Raw genomic sequence first — 18,508 nt, 5'->3', positions numbered from 1 at the left:
CACATGTAACCAAAAAATATTTTTTGATCCATGATGACGTCACTATTAGAACGATAAGGTATCTTTTTTACCAGCTGTGTCTTATCTAATATTTTTAGCTGCCGGCTATAGGCGCTAAATGTCGTAGACTTCAAGTGTCTGTCACAAAAAATATTTTTCAGCGAATTAATAAATGGTGTTGGTCAGGAGCTCGAAAACAGCAGAAAGTTTCGAGACTCGTCTGTATGATTAACCGGATTACAAATTTTTCATAATGAAGCCAATTGAATACTATAATGTTAGTGATCATGAAATATAAGACTTTTTATTTCGAATGACTCATAAACTTTTTGATCAATCAATTAATCAATGAGACCACATTGAGCTCTCAAGAAATCTATTCTTTTGCTGTCACACGTGTTGAGTTAGCTATTTTAGAGAGTATTATATTAGTACAGAAGAAAATACTATAACTTTAACCATTAATTGAACGAATAATATAGATAAGCTTATTAGCAGTTATAAAATTTTAATATTTATAAATATATTCTGTATTTGTTACAAAATGAATCAGAACAAGATCGAGGATATGGATGGTGATGGCGATGAATTTCACTATCGACGATCACTCCAGCGCAATACGTATGTAATAAATAGAGGTGTCATTCATATAATTCAAAAAAATTTCAAAACATATTTGAATACATTCTTAGCATACATTAGATCGCAGAGACCAATTCTTCCCGATTATTTCAAGTCCGTTACGTTCGGACGGTTCTTTAAGAAGCTATTTATGCTAATTACATTAGTTATTGATCCAATCGATCTAGATAAATCATTTGAACAGCTAAATAAAATAAATGATATAACTCTATGCAATTCAATGTTATATGAGCAATGCCGACAATTTTTCGGGTTGTCATCAATACTAGAACCGCTGACACTTGAACCAAGTGATTGGTCACTTGATGAGTGGGGTAAAAATTATTGGAACTTTCTGCATTCTCTATCAATTTTAGTACAGTATGAGTACCAACAGGATCAAAATCACTCTGCAATGGATTATTTTGCTTTAGTAATGGTTAATTTTCATATTATTTTGCCTTGTAGTATGTGCAGCCACCACTACAAGCAAAAAAACCCGTTACTTAATATCGCATTGCCAATTTTATACGGAAAAGACGCTATTTCAGTTGTTTATGACTTACATAATGATGTACGTATTCAGAATGGATCTATCATTTATCCATTTGAAAATTTTCTTGAACATTGGGGTATAGGCGTATCAAATTCAGAAATAATAGAAATAGATGTTACAGAACCACTAAATTTGCTTTCGACAGAACATTAAAAAAAAAACATTGATTACAATGAATTCATGATACCCATACGAAAAAAATATATATCCGGATATATCCGGGCCAATCTGCATATATGAGACATACATTTTTATATATTTCGTTTATATGCAGATTGGCCGGGATATATCCGGATATATATTTTTTTCGTATGGGTAATTGAATATTATATTATAAAATATGTTCAAAATGTTTTTTCAAAGATTAATCGATTGTTATTATTTTGATAAACGTTATCAATCATTTTATTGAAAAGTAAACGTAATATAGTGTGAAAAGAATAGTGAAATTTTTTGAGATATTAGTTACAATACCATTATAAACTTCTAAATTAATTTTTTTAAATTAAATGGAAGTTAATATTTTTCTCAAAGAAGTCGATTTTTTTTCTGCTTGCCTATAAAAAGCAACGATTCTCGAGTCAAAATTTGAGTCCACATTGAGCCTCCTAAAGTAGTTCTTATTTCGGACTTGAGGGATTAAAGTAGATTCTATTCCCATGTTAAATTAGGTCTGACTTTGGACCCCTACAACCTATTTAATCACAATAATAATAATAATTTTATAATGATCATAGTTATTTTTAATACATGTGTGATGATCGAAAGAGACTATATAAAGAGGAAGGGTTGGTATGATTTCAGACACATTTTAGAAAATTATATTTTGATTTATCCGGAAAAAATAACATCTTATGTAATTTTTTCAACTTCCCGTTATAAAAATTGGAAATTTTCAGGAATTCGGGTAGTTATTGGTTTCGATCCGATTTTCGAAAATCGAATTTCTAAGAGATCTTGAGGTTTTGAGGTTCCAGGAAGCTATTCTGACTAATTTCAAGATGATGTCCGAGTGTATGTATGATTGTATGTATGTACGTACGTACGTATGTAAATATTCTGTAACTTTTGAACGGATCAACCGATTTTAATCTTCAAGGTGGCATTCGATGCAGCTTATTAATTTCTGCAAACTGTGAAAAGTTGAGCTTGATCGGTAAGGCTCGTTCGGAGATATTCCGAAAATTAAATTTTTTCAAAAATGTTTTTTTGGATAACTTGTAATGTGCTCGATGGATTGATTTCAAAATCAACTGGGCTCTGCAACTTTATAAGCCGCGTCGAATGCAATCTTAACCATCAAAATCGGTTCATTCGTTCGAGAGAGACCGTTTTCGAAAGAAACAAAAAAATTTTTCTTTTAGTTTTTTCGAAAAATCTCAGAAACGATCAAATAAATCAATTCCAATTTCATGGTGCAACTTTTCTGTTGTCTCGTGTTTACCTCACCGTTGTTTAAGGGGATATTCTGGTCTAGAAACTATTTTCATAGTTTAACTATTTAAGAATATGTCTACGAGAGGATTTTTCAAAATTCAAATTATTTTCGGAGAAATAAGTATTTTGCTGAGCTGGCATCCAAACCGGTTGGGCTGCAACTAATCGAACCAGAGGCCAGAACTGCTCGAATGGAAAACAGAAACGCCGAAAATAGTTTTTTCGAAGTCAAGGAAGGTTCGATGTATGCAGCAGGAATGGCAGATTAAATAAATGTAAGTTAAAAATATAATTTTATGACTTAGACTGCAAAAATTTTACTTGAAACTTTAAACGCGTTTTTCTCAGAATTGTTTTTTTGAATTTGATACCCGTGATTTCTCAGGTTCTACCGAACCGATTTACTTGAAATTTTAAGAGAGTCTCCTTTAGGGACTTGTCTATGTCCGGAACTACGGCCATCCCCAAATTTTCATTTTTACTATTCTTAAAAAATCGAAGAATGTCCAAAAAAGTGGTACAAAAATTTTTTTTTTCTTTAGGCAGTCGCCATTTTGTAAAAAAATTTTTTTCCAACTTTTCCGTAGTTCCAGACATTGCGACATTATTATAGATTGATAATCTTTGTTATTTTTTGGTTTCAGATTGCTAGGAGAGTTAAGATCGTGGGTATGGTCACGCACCAAATTTTTGAGACTCCCCACTCCATCAGCTGATAACTAACGGAATTTTGAATTTTTTTGACTTTTTAATTTTTTTTTGTATGCTTCTAATGTGAATAAATAATGTATAAAGAAATTGATACTAAAAATATTGCTTGCTTTTTTTTTACAGCACTTCAAAAATTACCTAAAATTCATGTCTCTAGACCAGAATACCCCCTTAATGACTGTATTGCAAGGATTAAACGATGAGGGTTAACGTATTGTAAATCCAGATTAACGTACGTGAAAAATCAATCATCGCTCGTACCATGCATGCGCATTTTTATTGTGCAAGCGTAAAATACATAAAATGCAAATTTACAGAATTTATTAGCACAAACTAACTGACATTGAAATTAAAGAACAATGGACGTATCCAAGTTTTATTTTAAAGTATTTCACTCAAGCAAACAAGATAATTCACAGTGTAAATCCTAATAGTAAATTACAATTTTTTCGGGAACTTTCTTGTATTTGATGCAAAATGTTTCGTTCTCTAACTAAACTGAGATTATCAGATATTTTTAGACAATTGTATTCAGTTGCGTCGTCAATAGGCTGCCATTCGACAGACGTCAAAACTGGTGATCCGGAATTTGGATTTCTGCAAAAAGATCATAGTGACGGTTAACAATCAGCATCTTTATGATCTTATTGATGGGAAAACAGGAACTTTAATTAAAGTATGAGAGATAAGTACCCAGTTTTAGCGAAGTTGGTCCACAATCCAATAATATTTTGTTGAATATCATGTTCAGTGGGAAAAGAGCTAGGTTGCCTAATTCCGCGTGATTTTAATCTTTTAGCATTAAAAAGATAATAAATCTCTTCAGAATGAGATGTACCTAAATCATAATTAATATGAATCCTTAATATCGTTCTTACATGTTGATGCACCTTTACCAATAGTAATCATACCTTGTAAATCTGTTTCGAATAGTTTTTGAACTACTGCAGTTTCATTTGAGTAATGATCAAATACATAAAAGTACGTCGGCACATCCGTTATCGCAGATTGACTTTCCAGGAAGTCGTACATGCTAATCGTGAAAAACTCAGCAGTAACTAAATCTACAAATTGTTGAGCAGTTTCTCGACTAATTTCGTTATCACCCATGAAAAATTTCTTAACATCACTCACGGATACATTGTGCTCTCGCAAATATTGTCGTTGATTTTCCTGTATTAGTTCCGTGTCTTGATGAGCTTCGAGGTCGGCATAATCCTTATCGTCCATGTCTAAAATTATAATTAGTGTGAATATATGGATGATATTAACGAGTGTTGGTTAAATTAAACTCTTATGTCGTTTTTTTTTGCATGCGTTAAAGCATATGCGAAGACTAAGCTATAAAGGTTAATTTTACAAAGTCATCATTAATCAACCGTGTTTTAACTGTAACGTTACAGTTTAGGGGAATCGCATAATACATACCTGCGATGAGGAAAATACCTTCCTGAGCCGAACAGCCAACAATATTGGGAACTTGAATTCCAGATTTAGCAGCTTCTTCTACAGGAATAGCTAGAAATGGGTTTTTTGATTTCAAGTCTACTGACGGTACAAATACATATTTGTTGATGTAGGCATACTGTAAAATAATTAATCAATCATAAAAGATATAATCTTATGCATAAATATATTTTTTTGAGCTGTTCAATCCCGTATGAAAAAACCATATACTGTCGATAATATATAAAAAAAAATTTGGAAAATCCAAAAGTGCACGCCTCGAAAGCTCATGTTATGTTTTTTTTTAAAAGTTAAATTTCGAATAAAATTGAATATCCCGCTCATTTCCCATAGAAATTTTCATGGTAAATATACGATAATAAAAGTAAAAAAAAAAAAATAAATAAGAAGAACATTCCTAATGAAAAATGGCGGCAGTGTGTGTTTGTTTACATGTAAGATTGCCGGTTTTAACCGTAATGATTTATTTTTAAAAAAACGAGAAGGTCTACAGTAGTGATTTTCGAAAGGAACCTTCTTTGCTTTTTTCTGAAAATTTTGAAAAAAAAATTAAGTAGTTTCGTCAAGTTGTTCTCGAGATATCCGTACCACGCCGTTTTTTTGAACCACAGACTAATGGACGTCCACGATAAATTTTTTTTAATAAACTTTTTTTTATATTAATACATATTAGACAAATTAAAAAAAGTATCAGGATTATTTATTAGTGTTTCAGCTTTATATTGATGTGCTTTTCATAATGTGTAAGAGTAATAGAAAAAAAATATATGCACTTTAATGAGTGGAAATCGTGTGACCTTGACAGGTTGGTTATAAAGCACAACCTCTCCGCTTCGCTTCCGAGGCGTGCAAAATATATGGTAAATAACTGACCATATATGGCGGCAAAATTATTAATATTGATTAATATATGATTTATCATATATAATAATTTATACGTTTAATATTATAATAATCCATATAATTTATAATATATGTGATTATGTACTTGTGATATTGTATCAAAAATTATATGTCCGCTTTATATATTAATTTATAACGTAAAATATATGTTTCATCTTATAAATTAATTCATAATTTCAATATTATTATAATCCATATAATTTATAATATATGTAATTATATACATATGATATTACATCTCAAATTATATTCTCGTTTTATATATAAACTTATAATTTCAATATTATAATAATTACGATATTATTATGCATAAATAATTTAAAAAATACACTCACACCAAAAATTAAAGGAACAAAAAAATTTTAGAAATTTTTTAGTGATTTTTGCAAGACCGTAACTTCATGAAAAATAATCGTATCGAGATTAAAAAAAAAGCATTTTATAGCTTGAAATCTCTAGTTTTATATTTGTGCAAATATATATAAACATATATCTATATAAATATATATTTACATACATTTATACAAATATATGTGAACATATATTTATATAATTATATATTTACATATATAAATATTATATGTCAGTTATATAATTAAATCATATATCTTATCATATAACTTAAAGTATAGTATAAAATATTATAAGCAATATTTATAAGTTAGCATGTAAAAAAAATATATTACCGATATATATGTCGCAAATAATAAAATCATATAATATTTCGGCAAAATTTCGTATATGGCTCCATATATGACATCTTATAATTCCATATAATTTGTCATATATTTTGAATTACACTGAAGCTCATATATTGCTTTTTCATACGGGATATGTCGTTTAATGAAATATTGCAAAACCATCGTTTGTTTTAACCGTTTCAATTACCTGGTAATATTGTTTCCTAATTTTTCAGCAACTTTTACAGCTACGTCTTTCATAGACTGCGATGGCTTTGCCCATGGTGCTATTGCGACTCCACTTTGTAAAATAGCTCTATGAAATAATCCTGTAAAAATTAACATCACCTTTATTGATTTTTTGAAACTTATGAAAAATAAAATCAAAATACGCATCAACCTTTAGCCAGAGGAGACAGAGTTATATAATGAACGGAAGAAGACCCAGCACTATTCCCAAAAATTGTAACGCAATTTGGATCCCCGCCGAACTTATCGATATTTTGTTGTACCCATTTCAAAGCCATCACTTGATCTTTCAATCCCTGATTACCCGGTGCTGCTTCATCATCCAAATTGAGAAAACCTAGATATTTTTCAATCAAATTTAATGTCTTAGTTTTTTAAAAATAAGCACTTGAATAGAGAGTAGAGCTAGAGAATTTACCGAATATTCCAAGACGGTAATTTATTGTGACTAAAACAATATCTTTCTCAATAAAATAGTCTGGTCCATAAGAATCATCATTTCCGGAACCCCATACAAACGCACCAGTATGCATCCAAACCATTACAGCTCGTGGTTCATCAGGTTTCAAACTGGTCGTATAGACATTCAGGCAGAGACAATCATCACTTCCCATTAATTGTTTTGACATAAGATCATATTGGGCACACACATTACCGAACTCCTTAGCATCCTTTATACCAGACCACGCTTCTATCAGTTCTGGATCCTATATATTTTTATTACTTATTATTATTCTAAATAATCTTATAAATAAATTAAAAACCTACGAAACCTTAAATCTTAGTTCTCCTATGGGTGGCTTGGCATACGGAATCCCACGAAACGCGTATAAATAATTTTTTCCGTTGATATTGAATTCTTTTACTCCCTGCAATTGACCCTGCTGTACGTTTACGATATATCTATTTGTTTCGCTATTATCAATTGACAATACTGATTGAATAATAACAATAATTAAAATCGTCAAATACACTATTTCTAATTCTGACTTCATTATTTTGCTTATATGATTGTTGCCGAAGTGCGAAACGAAATTGATTAAATGAATAAGTAACGATACTTAATCAGTGGTTTTTGGCTTGTGTCAACTTGCTAACATTAATGTGTTTACCAAGTTCATCACAGCACTTGTATAAATATACAACAAAATTTAATCATTTTTTAATTTCTTGTTAAGAAAGTCGATGATTTTTGAAAAATTCGGAAAGTTATTGCTTTGACCTCGATTTTCGAATATCGAGTTTTCACCAGATGTCGACGTTTTAAGGTCCTTCATTGCAACGACAAAACTAGATTAAATCATGGACTCGTAATATTTTTATTAATGAGCAATATTTATGAAATATATAGTAAGCTACAGAATTGATTATGTTTTGTTTACTATTAATTTAGTGTCTTTTGTTCAAAAATGTCGGCAGTTAATGAAAGCTTGCAAGTTTGATTTTTTTCGATGTTTTAACTGAATATTTATAGTATTGAATGAAAGTAACAAAATAACTCTAAAAATGTCAAGAAATTTTCTTATTTACTGGATAAAATTGAAAATGTTTGTGACATCTCATTACGGAAGCGCATTAGCATGTTTCTAATATCAAGAAAATTAAAATAAATTTATAAATCTAGATTATTATTATTATTGTTATTATTATTATTATTGTTTGTAAAAAGTCATGTTTTTAATCTAAGAGCGATTAACAATAGACTAGGGGTGTGCGAATCTTGTTCGAATCGAATCGAGTCGAATAGTTAGATTCAAATCGATATTCGAGTCAAATATCGAATAATTCGAAAGGTTCGAATAGTTCGAAAGATTTGAATAATTCGAACCTCTCGAACTATTCGAACCTTTCGAACTATTCGAACCTTTCGAACTATTCGAACCTCTCGAACTATTCGAACCTCTCGAACTATTCGAACTATTCGGATCTCTCGAACTATTCGAACCTTTCGAACTATTCGAACCTTTCGAACTATTCGAACTATTCGAACCTTTTGAATTATTCGAACCTTTCGAACTATTCGAACATTTCGAATCTCCGAGGCGAATCTCGAATCGAATTGTTCGATTCGATTCACCTCGAATAATTCGAAGTTTCGAGTATTCACACACCCCTACAACAGACTAAAAATCATAGTAAATAAAATCTGTTTTTGTTCTTCAAAAAATCTGAACACAGACCAATAATTATAATAAAAAAGTCTGTTTTTAGTCTAAACGTGATTTAAAACCGACTAAATATCATACGAAAATAAGTCTGATATTGGCCTGGATAAGGAATAGTACGGGCAAAAACAGATTAAAATCTTATGTAAAATAAATACAATTTATTAACTTAAATTGAAGAAAAATTATTTAAATTTATCATTTATTTTAAAACAAATCTAATTTTTTGACCCGGGAATCGGATGTTATAGCAATTTAGAGCTCGAAGAGCTCGAAAACAGCGGGAAGTTTTGGGGCTAGCCCGCAGGGTCAACCAACGCCCAGAATTTTATTTCTGACAATTTAAACATTTTAATTATAAATAAACAAGATAAATATGTGCGTCATAACAATTCTAACCATAAATAAATACATGAATAGCTGAATATTATTTTTGAAGCTTCGGAATAATAACGTATTTAATTAGAAATAGATTAATAAATAACAAATTAATTAATTTCAATCGGCACTCGAACGAAATTGTATCAGAATAATGAGATAAGTTGCCATTGTACCAACAATCTGGAACAAATAAATAAATAAATAGTTAATTTGCAAGTTTTATGATAAAATAATAAAACTTACGGCTCCTATAACGGTGCGGTCTAATGAAATAATATCACAGGCAGTGAATTTCACTTTCCGATACAAAAGATCGCGTACAAATTTAACCAGCTGTAATTTAAGAATTTAGAGTAAATAATGAGAAGCATTAATTGATTTAAATACGATGAAATAAAAAAGTTCGTTTACTTTTTTTTCAACTTTTTCATCTATTGCGCATCGATCCATGAGCAGATTGATAACATTCGCTGTTTCGTTGCTCTGAAAATATTCAAATTCAAAGTTAGTCTGAAAATTACGCGCACTTTGATTATCAATATCTCGTTTCACAGTCGGTCAAAAACTCGAATTTTTTGAAAACTACATTCAAAAATTTTTTTTGAACTTAATGACCGAGAGATCAGTAAAATCACGGAATGCAGCGACGTAAACGTGTTAAAAATTATTGGGTGTTGGTTTTGTAAATTTCCTTAAGTTATTCCAAAAAAAAATTTGTTTAAAAAATTTTTTTTTTTTTTAATTTTGTTTTGAAAAAAAACTTTTTTTTTTTTGGAAATTTAAGCACTGTCTGCAATAAAATTGTGGACAAAGCTCCGAAAAAATTTTTTTTTTTAATCTTGTTAAAGATTATGAGCTTTTCAGAGCAAAAAACGTAATCCTTCAATTTTTTTAAAAATTTGATCGAGTGAAACAAAAAAACGGCTGGTTGGATTGATCTGGCTCTTTGTAGGGTTTTTGTGGACATATTGAACTGTAAAATTCACAGTTAACATTATCGATTTCCACCATATTTTCGTTTCAGCGCTTGATTTTCCAAAAAATGCAACAAAAAGCCCTTTTTTTGTTGCATTTTTAAATTCATGTGACGATAAGAAAAAATTTTTTTTCGAAAAAGCAATGGCTAATCGTTGAAGGGAATTCAGTCAAGTTTTTAAATCCTACCATTAACTTTCTGTGCGATCATTGGTTTCTGAGATATCGATAATCAAAGACAAAAGGATCCTTTTCCATTTGACGACCGATATCTCGGCGAGAAGTGGACGTATCAAGGTCCATAAAAAAATAAATTAAAGCTGAATAATGAAGGTATTCAATCCTCACAGTGGTTAAGCAAAAAAATTTTTTTCCACGCCCAAAGACTAAAAAAAAAACAAGTAAAAAAATTTAAAAATGTCTTTGTCTTTGGTTTTTTTAAGATTACTCTAAAACCGCTGACGCTAAAAAATTTTGAAGTTCTAATCCAAAAAGTAGACACTAGGAGCTACAATTTCCTTTTTTTTATTTTTTGTACGACCATTTCTCTCAAAGTTAGGGCTGGTTGAAAATCGCCCAAAAATTTGGAATTTTTTTTTGATCCTTTAATTTTCCATTAGTATATAGGGGAGGGTGGGGGCAGAGCGGCCCCCCTAAGCCAATTATTATTTTTTGTGGCTTTCAACCATAAGATCACTTTACTTTTGTCCTATTTCGAACAAATTTATGGACATTTTGCCAAAATTCTGAAGAATTTTTTTTTTTTTTTGTGGGGCAGAGCGGCCCCCCCTTCAAAAAGTGATAAAAAATTTTTTTTTTTTCGTTTTTATTTTTTTAAAATTGTTTTCATCATTAAGAATGTATTTCTTTCTCTTGACAACTATTTTTGGTTTTATATTACTCGAAAAAGATTTTTTAAAGCGTAAAAAATCGTTCACTCTCGATTACCTTAATTACTAATTGTTATTTAATAAAAAAAAAAATCAATTCTATAATTTTACTTTATTTCAAAAATTTATCAAGTAAAAAAAAAAATTTAATTTTTATAAATTTTTAGTGACCAAATTTGCCTCTTACATAAAGAAACGGCCGAAAAATATGAAAAAATAATTTTTTCGGAAGTTTCGGCTGGTCCATTTTGCCCCAGGTGTTATGCGTAGGGCTAGAAATGTGGAATTATGATAATTTTTTTTTAATTTGACGATAAAAATATGAAAAAATCACTTTTTCAAAATTTTGGGCTTGTCCATTTTGCCCCAAATGTCATGCGTAGGGGTAAAAATGCGCAAACATATCGGATTTATAGTAATTAGTCGAAAAACAAAAGATTTTTTTTTTGGTCAAAATTTCAGGGGGGCCGCTCTGCCCCACCCTCCCCTATATATATATATATATATATATAGTGCGTCTATAGCGCGACAACTCTAAACTTTATTTATTATTTGAGTTTAAAAATATTTACCTGGTTAATTGTTTTATTAACGTAAGTTGTTAACATGAAAATTAAACAATTCAACCATAATACTGACATTGAATCGGTTAGACTAATGCCATTAAGTGTCTGTGTTTCGAAATATGGAAGTATTCCAAAGTAAGCGACAAATATACTTCCAGCACCGACAAAAATAAAAACCATCAAAACAGAGAAACCAAAGAAATCGCTGAGGACTTGACAAATTTCACACAATTTAATGTACGCGTATTTAATATTATTTATATCATAAATTACAGACCCGCGAAAAAGTGTCGTTCTTGAAATACACACTGTTTCCGGTTGATTCTCAGTTTTATAAACTTCAATGATCTTAACGATTGTGTAGTTAATACTTTTGAACCTTCTATTAATCATATTGAGTAGCATTATGTACTGTATTATTACCCATGCACTAATTACAGTAGGTGTGAATCTAATTATTGTCGCCAGTAAGGAATGGTGGTGGAAATAAATCACCACTAAGGAACAGCAGATTAATAAATTTACGATAAATATTATATGAAGAGTTATGTCATTTTCTAAGCTATAGATTGCACATTTTTGTAGTTTACTGTCCACAATTTTCAACCGATTAAAAATACCAATTATCAATTTTTGTCGAAAAATATACACTGATAAATAAACAAGTGTTGTCAGTCCTGCGAGATCTTCAAGAGTTGATATAGTTTGTTTAGTCATTATAGAATCTGAATTAACTATCGTCAAGGGATTGTAGTATGAAGAATATAAAGTTAAAAAAATCATCATAATTATTAATAAAACGTTGTAAAATGTTCCAAAATATGAAAACTTGCAGACGTTATTTTGATCATTATTAACTTTTTGGTTTTTTTTATATATTTCGAAATCGCTTATTGTCCAAGGCGACAGTCCGATTATTTTAAAGAAAATATATTGAATAAAAAATAGGCTACGGTGGTACACTGACACATATTTATTGTAATACATATTTATTTTATTTTATGATTTAGAGAAATTATAATAAAGTGACTTTCAAAACGGTCGTATATTGTTGGCGAGCGATAAAAGACTAATGAAAACTGCTTTGATGTAATCTATTGGTACAACTAGTACGTACTTAGTCGCGTGAATTTTTATAATTACATTTTTCCATTTGCGTAATCATTTGGATGATCAGTAGTTTGCGACAATGATGTATACAAGTAGAGTTAATAAATTAACAAGAAGGTGGGCTTTGGCGAAATTGTATCAGAATAATGAGGTAGCTTGCAATTGCACCAACGAACTGGAAAAAAAATTAAATAATTAATTAATAAATTTTATCATACAATAATAGAACTTACCGTGCCTATAAGTATACACGGAAAGATTATTATGGGAAGTTTTGCTATGCATTATGGGAATGGTTCCCATAATGGTATGGGAATAGTACCTATACTACTATAGGGATGGTTCCCATATATTATGGGAACCATCACCATAACAGTATGAAAATAGTTCCCATACCATTATGGGAATGGTTACCATAATGATATGGGAATAGTACCTATACTATTAAAGGAATTGTTCCTATAATTTATGGGAATAGTTCCCATAATAGCATGAGAATAGTTCCCATACCTTGATGGGAACCATTCCCATAATGGTATGGGAATAGATCCTATACCAATATGAGAACCATTCCCATAATATTATGGTAACTATTCCCATATCATTATGGGGAGCATTCCCATAATGGTTTGGGAATAGATCCTATACCAATATGGTAAATCATTCCCATAATATTATGGTAACTATTCCCATATCATTATGGGGACCATTCCCATAATATTATGGGAACTATTCCCATATCATTATGGGGACCATTCCCATAATATTATGGGAACTATTCCCATAATGGTGTGGGAACTATTTCTATAGTATTATGGGAACTATTCCCATTATGCTATGGGAACCGGTCTAATAATATCATAAAATTTTTTTTTTTGCAAAACAGTGTAGAAATTTTCCGAATAATATGGAGAGATCCAAATAAAGCTTCTTTGACGCTAAATTTGTTAAAAAAAATTTTTTTGTTAAAAATTTGAATATTTTTCTAAATATAGATTTTTTTTTAATGTTTGAATTTTTGTTTTTATACTTAATCAAATTTCTGCGTATTGTAAAAGTGATTGCCACACTTTTCTTTAAATTAATTTTTTCATGATAGTATGGGAACCATTCCCATAATATTATAGGAACGGTTCCTATAATGGTATGGAAACTATTCCCATATTATTATGGGAAAGATTCCCATAATGGTATAGGAACTATTCCTATACCATTATGGGAACTGTTCCTATAATATTATGGGAATAGTACCCATAATGGTATAGGAATGGTTCCTATATTGTTATGGGAATGGTTCTTATAATTTATGGGAATGGTTCCTATAATTTATAGGAATAGTTCCTATATATTATAGGAATGATTCCCATAATATTATAGAAAGTATATCTATAAACTATAGGAACCATTCCTATAATTTGAGGAACAGATCCTATAACGTTATGGGTATCATTCTCGTAATTATAGGAACTGTTCCTATAATTATGGGAAACATTTCTATAATTATAGGAACTGCTCCCATAATTTATGGTTGTAATTCCTATGATGATATAGGAGAAAATTTCACAAAATTATGGGAACAGTTTCCATAATTTTCTTGCCGTGTATGATCTATTGAAATAATATCACAGGTAGTAAATTCAATTTTCCAAAATGCACATAATTAGAAACAGTTTAATAAATAACCAATTAGTTAATTTCAAGCTGCACTCGGACGGAATTGTATCAGAATAATGACATAAGTTGCAACTGTACCAACAATCTGAAAGAAATAAATAAAGAAATAAGTAATTCGCAAGTTTTATAATAAAGTAATAAAACTTACAGTTCCCATAAGTGTTCGGTCCAACGAAACAATATCAAATGCAGTAAATTCAACTTTCAGATACGAGAGATCACGTACAAATTTGACCAACTGTAATTTAAAAATTCAAAGTAGATAATGAGAAGCTTTAATTGATTTAAAAACGATGAAATATAAAAGTTCGTTTACTTCTTTTTCAACTTTTCTATCTATTGTGCCTCGATCCATAAGCAGATTGATTATAGTCGGCGTTTCGTTGCTCTGAAAATATTCAAATCTACAGTTAGTCTCTGCCTAGTCTCTCTTCTACTATTGCTTGCTCTTCCACGTCATATCGTTTTCGCTCATTTAGTAATTGCGAGACAAATACCTTTAAATATTTATAGCTTCGCTTTTTTTTTTTTTTTTTATTACAATCGTTTTTCCTACAATGTATTATTTTTTATAGAAATTCTACTGATAGCCATTTGGAATTTTGAAAATGTACTGAAGTCCTCCCAGAAAGTAAATCACCGGGGGGAATTGTCAGAAATTTTCGGGTCGTAATGCTAGTGAGTAGTAACGGTATGAGATTAGAATTGTTTTCTAATAGTGGGGATAAAAATCAACAGCAACTTACTCTCCGGAAGACCTTTACATGTTAATTATGCGCACTTTAATTATCAATATCTCGTTTCACGATCGGTAAAAAATTCCTATTTTTCAAAAAATACATTCAGGAGTTATCTTAATATAATATTTACATTTCATGAAATTTAACCGATGACTTCTACAACACGACACTACCTTACCCGGGTCGAAAAATTTGATCTGATTTTAGTCTAACTGGACTGTATTTGGACTACTTGGTCTGTTATTGAACTTCGATAAGAATTTTAATCTATTTTTGATCTACCCGGACTGAAAAATTTGACCTGATTTTAGTCTAATTGGACTATTTGATCTGATTTCGATCTTTTATGAAAATTTTAAGCTGTTTTTGACCTGCTACTTTAAAAAACAAACGCGTTACGAGGAGACTAAATTAGATTCATTCGTGAACTTTAAAAAATTTTAGTTCTGAAAATTCACAAGGACAAAACTAGATTAAATCATGGACTTATAAAATTTTTATTTATGGGCAATATTTATGAAAAAACATTAAGCTGCAGAATTGATTATGTTTTATTTACTATTTATTTACTATCTTTTGTTTAAAAATGTCGGCAGTTAATGAAAATTTGACAGCTTAATTTTTTAGTTGTCTTCATTGAATATTTATATCATTGAATAAAAGTGATAAAACAACTCTGAAAATGTCAAGAATTTTTTCTTATTTACTGGATAAAATTGAAAATATTTTGGCGTAAGAAAACATCAAAATTCTTGTGCTACGGAGAAAAATGTTGGCTCGAAATCTACCAATTTTTATTATGCTGTCGACCAAACTTGAAACAGAAAGTAAAGTATCCAAAAAATTACTATGCTCTTATAAAAAATTATTATGCTGCATCAAAATTATTATAATGTATGGAAGTGATTGATATTGAAGTTCATCGATAAGTTTCTCGCGCGTAATAAGTAATGTGATACATTATAATCATTTTTTGTAAGAGCACGATAATTTTTTGGATGCTTTACTCCCTGTTTCAAGTTTAGTCGACAGCATTGTAAAAATTGGTAGGTTTCGAGCCGACATTTTCTCTGTGTGACATCTTATTATGGAAGCGCATTAGCATGTTTTAAATACCAAGAAAATTGAAATAAATTAATAAATCTAGATTATTATTATTATTATTTATATTTATAAAAAGTCCTGTATTTGTCCTTAAGAACAATTGAACACAGAGCAATATTTATAATAAAAAAGTCTGTTTTCAGTCTAAACGCGATTTAAAACAGACTAAATATCATACGAAAATAAGTCTGATATTAGCCTGGATAAGGAATAGTACGGGCAAAAACAGATTAAATTCTTATATAAAATAAATACGATTTATAAACTTGAATTAAAGGAAAAATGTTTGAATTTATCATTTAATTTAAAACAGATCTAATTTTTTGACCCGGGTAACGTTATTTATTGTCCTCGTTCAAAAATATTTACCTGTTTAATTATTTTATTAACGTAAGTTGTTAACATAAAAATTGAAAAATTCATCCATAACATTGGTATTGACTCAATTATACCAAGGCCAGGATTCTTTTTTTCGAAATATGGAAGCATTCCAAAGTAAGCGACAAATACACTTCCAGCGCCGACAAAAATAAGAACTGTCAAAACCGAAAAGCCAAAGAAATCGCCGAGGGCTTCACAACTTTCACACAATTTAATGTACGCGTATTTAACATTATTTATATCATGAATTAAAGACCCGCGAAAAAGTGTCGTTCTTGAAATACACACCGTTTCCGGTCGATTCTCAGTTTTATAAACTTCAATGATCTTGCCGATTGTATAATTAATACTTTTGAACCTTTTATTAATCATATTTAGTAGCATTGTGTACTGTATTATCAACCATGTACTGATTACAGTAGGTGTGCACTTAATTATTATATCTAATAATGATAAGCGTTGGGCACAATACACCATTAAGGAAGAGCAAAGAAGTAAATTTAGGATAAATATTATATGAAGAGATATGTCATTTTCTGAGCTATAGATTGCACATTTTTGTAGTTTACTGTCCACAATTTTCAACCGATTAAAAACACCAATCATTAATTTTTGACGGAAAATGTACACTGATAAATAAACAAGTGCCACCAGTACTGCGACAGTTTCAATACTTGATATAGTGCGTTTAGACAGTAAAGAATCTATTCTATTTACTGCTAAGCGCTCATAATATGAAGAATATAGAGTTATCAAAATCATGACAATTATTAATAAAACGTTGTAAAATGTTCCAAAATATGAAAACTTGCAGACGTTATTTTGATCATTATTAACTTTTCGGTTTTTTTTATATATTTCGAAATCGCTTATTGTCCAAGGCGACAGTCCGATTATTTTAAAGAAAATATATTGAATGAAAAATAAGCTATGGTGGTACACTGACACATATTTATTGTAATACATATTTATTTTATTTTATGATTTAGAGAAATTATAATAAAGTGACTTTCAAAACGGTCGTATATTGTTGGCGACCGATAAAAGACTAATGAAAACTGCTTTGATGTAATCTATTGGAACAACTAGTACGTACTTAGTCGCGTGAATTTTTATAATTACATTTTTCCATTTGCGTAATCATTTTGATGATCAGTAGTTTGCGATAATGACGCATACAAGTAGAGTTAATAAATTAACCAGAAAGTGGGCTTAGGCGAAATTGTATCAGAATAATGAGGTACACGGAAAGAAAATTATGGAAACCGTTCCCATAATTTTGTGAAATTTTTTCCTATATCATCATAGGAATTACAACCATAAATTATGGGAGCAGTTCCTATAATTATAGGAATGTTTCCCATAATTATAGGAATAGTTCCTATAATTATGGGAATGATACCCATAACGTTATAGGAATGGTTCCTCTAATTATAGGAATGGTTCCTATAATTTATAGGAATACTTTCAATAATATTATGGGAATCATTCCTATAATATATAGGAACTATTCCTATAAATTATAGGAATCATTCCCATAAATCATGGGAATCATTCACATAACATTATAGGAACTATTCCTATACCATTATGGGAACTATTTCTATAATATTATGGGAATAGTTCCCATAATCGTATAGGAATAGTTCCTATAATGTTATGGGAATGGTTCCTATAATTATAGGAATGTTTCCCATAATTATAGGAATAGTTCCTATAATTATAGGAATGATACCCATAACGTTATAGGAATGGTTCCTCTTATTATAGGAATGGTTCCTATAATTTATAGGAATACTTTCAATAATATTATGGGAATCATTCCTATAATATATAGGAACTATTCCTATAAATTATAGGAATCATTCCCATAAATCATGGGAATCATTCACATAACA

The 18,508-nt window shown here is 29.9% G+C and overlaps 2 protein-coding genes, 1 long non-coding RNA gene and 1 pseudogene across 3 annotated transcripts; 1 reads left to right on the top strand and 3 right to left on the bottom strand.

Moving 5' to 3' along the window:
* Positions 1-418: 418 nt before the first annotated feature.
* On the top strand, positions 419-1,441 carry LOC130672964 (uncharacterized). Its single transcript, XM_057477784.1, has one exon. It carries the CDS (start codon positions 545-547, stop codon positions 1,328-1,330), a length of 786 nt encoding a protein of 261 aa, XP_057333767.1. The 5' UTR covers positions 419-544; the 3' UTR covers positions 1,331-1,441.
* Positions 1,442-3,567: 2,126 nt separating this feature from the next.
* LOC130673186 (carboxylic ester hydrolase-like) lies at positions 3,568-7,635 on the bottom strand (annotated as a pseudogene).
* Positions 7,636-9,076: 1,441 nt separating this feature from the next.
* Positions 9,077-9,655, bottom strand: LOC130673187 (uncharacterized). The gene is made up of 3 exons (XR_008990851.1): positions 9,582-9,655; positions 9,414-9,503; positions 9,077-9,350 (listed from the first exon to the last, which is right to left on the bottom strand). It is a non-coding gene; the product is annotated as an uncharacterized LOC130673187 (long non-coding RNA).
* Positions 9,656-12,074: 2,419 nt separating this feature from the next.
* Positions 12,075-17,776, bottom strand: LOC130673185 (putative gustatory receptor 28b). Its single transcript, XM_057478126.1, has 5 exons — positions 16,599-17,776; positions 14,702-14,773; positions 14,534-14,623; positions 14,395-14,470; positions 12,075-12,886 (listed from the first exon to the last, which is right to left on the bottom strand). The coding sequence occupies exons 1-4, from the start codon at positions 17,574-17,576 to the stop codon at positions 14,408-14,410; spliced, it is 1,203 nt and encodes a 400-aa protein (XP_057334109.1). The 5' UTR covers positions 17,577-17,776; the 3' UTR covers positions 12,075-12,886; positions 14,395-14,407.
* Between the last annotated feature and the right edge of the window lie 732 nt (positions 17,777-18,508).

This window comes from Microplitis mediator, chromosome 8 (genome assembly GCF_029852145.1).
Source record: "Microplitis mediator isolate UGA2020A chromosome 8, iyMicMedi2.1, whole genome shotgun sequence".
NCBI classification, from domain to species: Eukaryota; Metazoa; Arthropoda; class Insecta; order Hymenoptera; family Braconidae; genus Microplitis; species Microplitis mediator.
The sequence above is the reverse complement of the archived record's forward strand: the minus strand, read 5'-3'. Positions and strand labels throughout refer to the sequence as shown.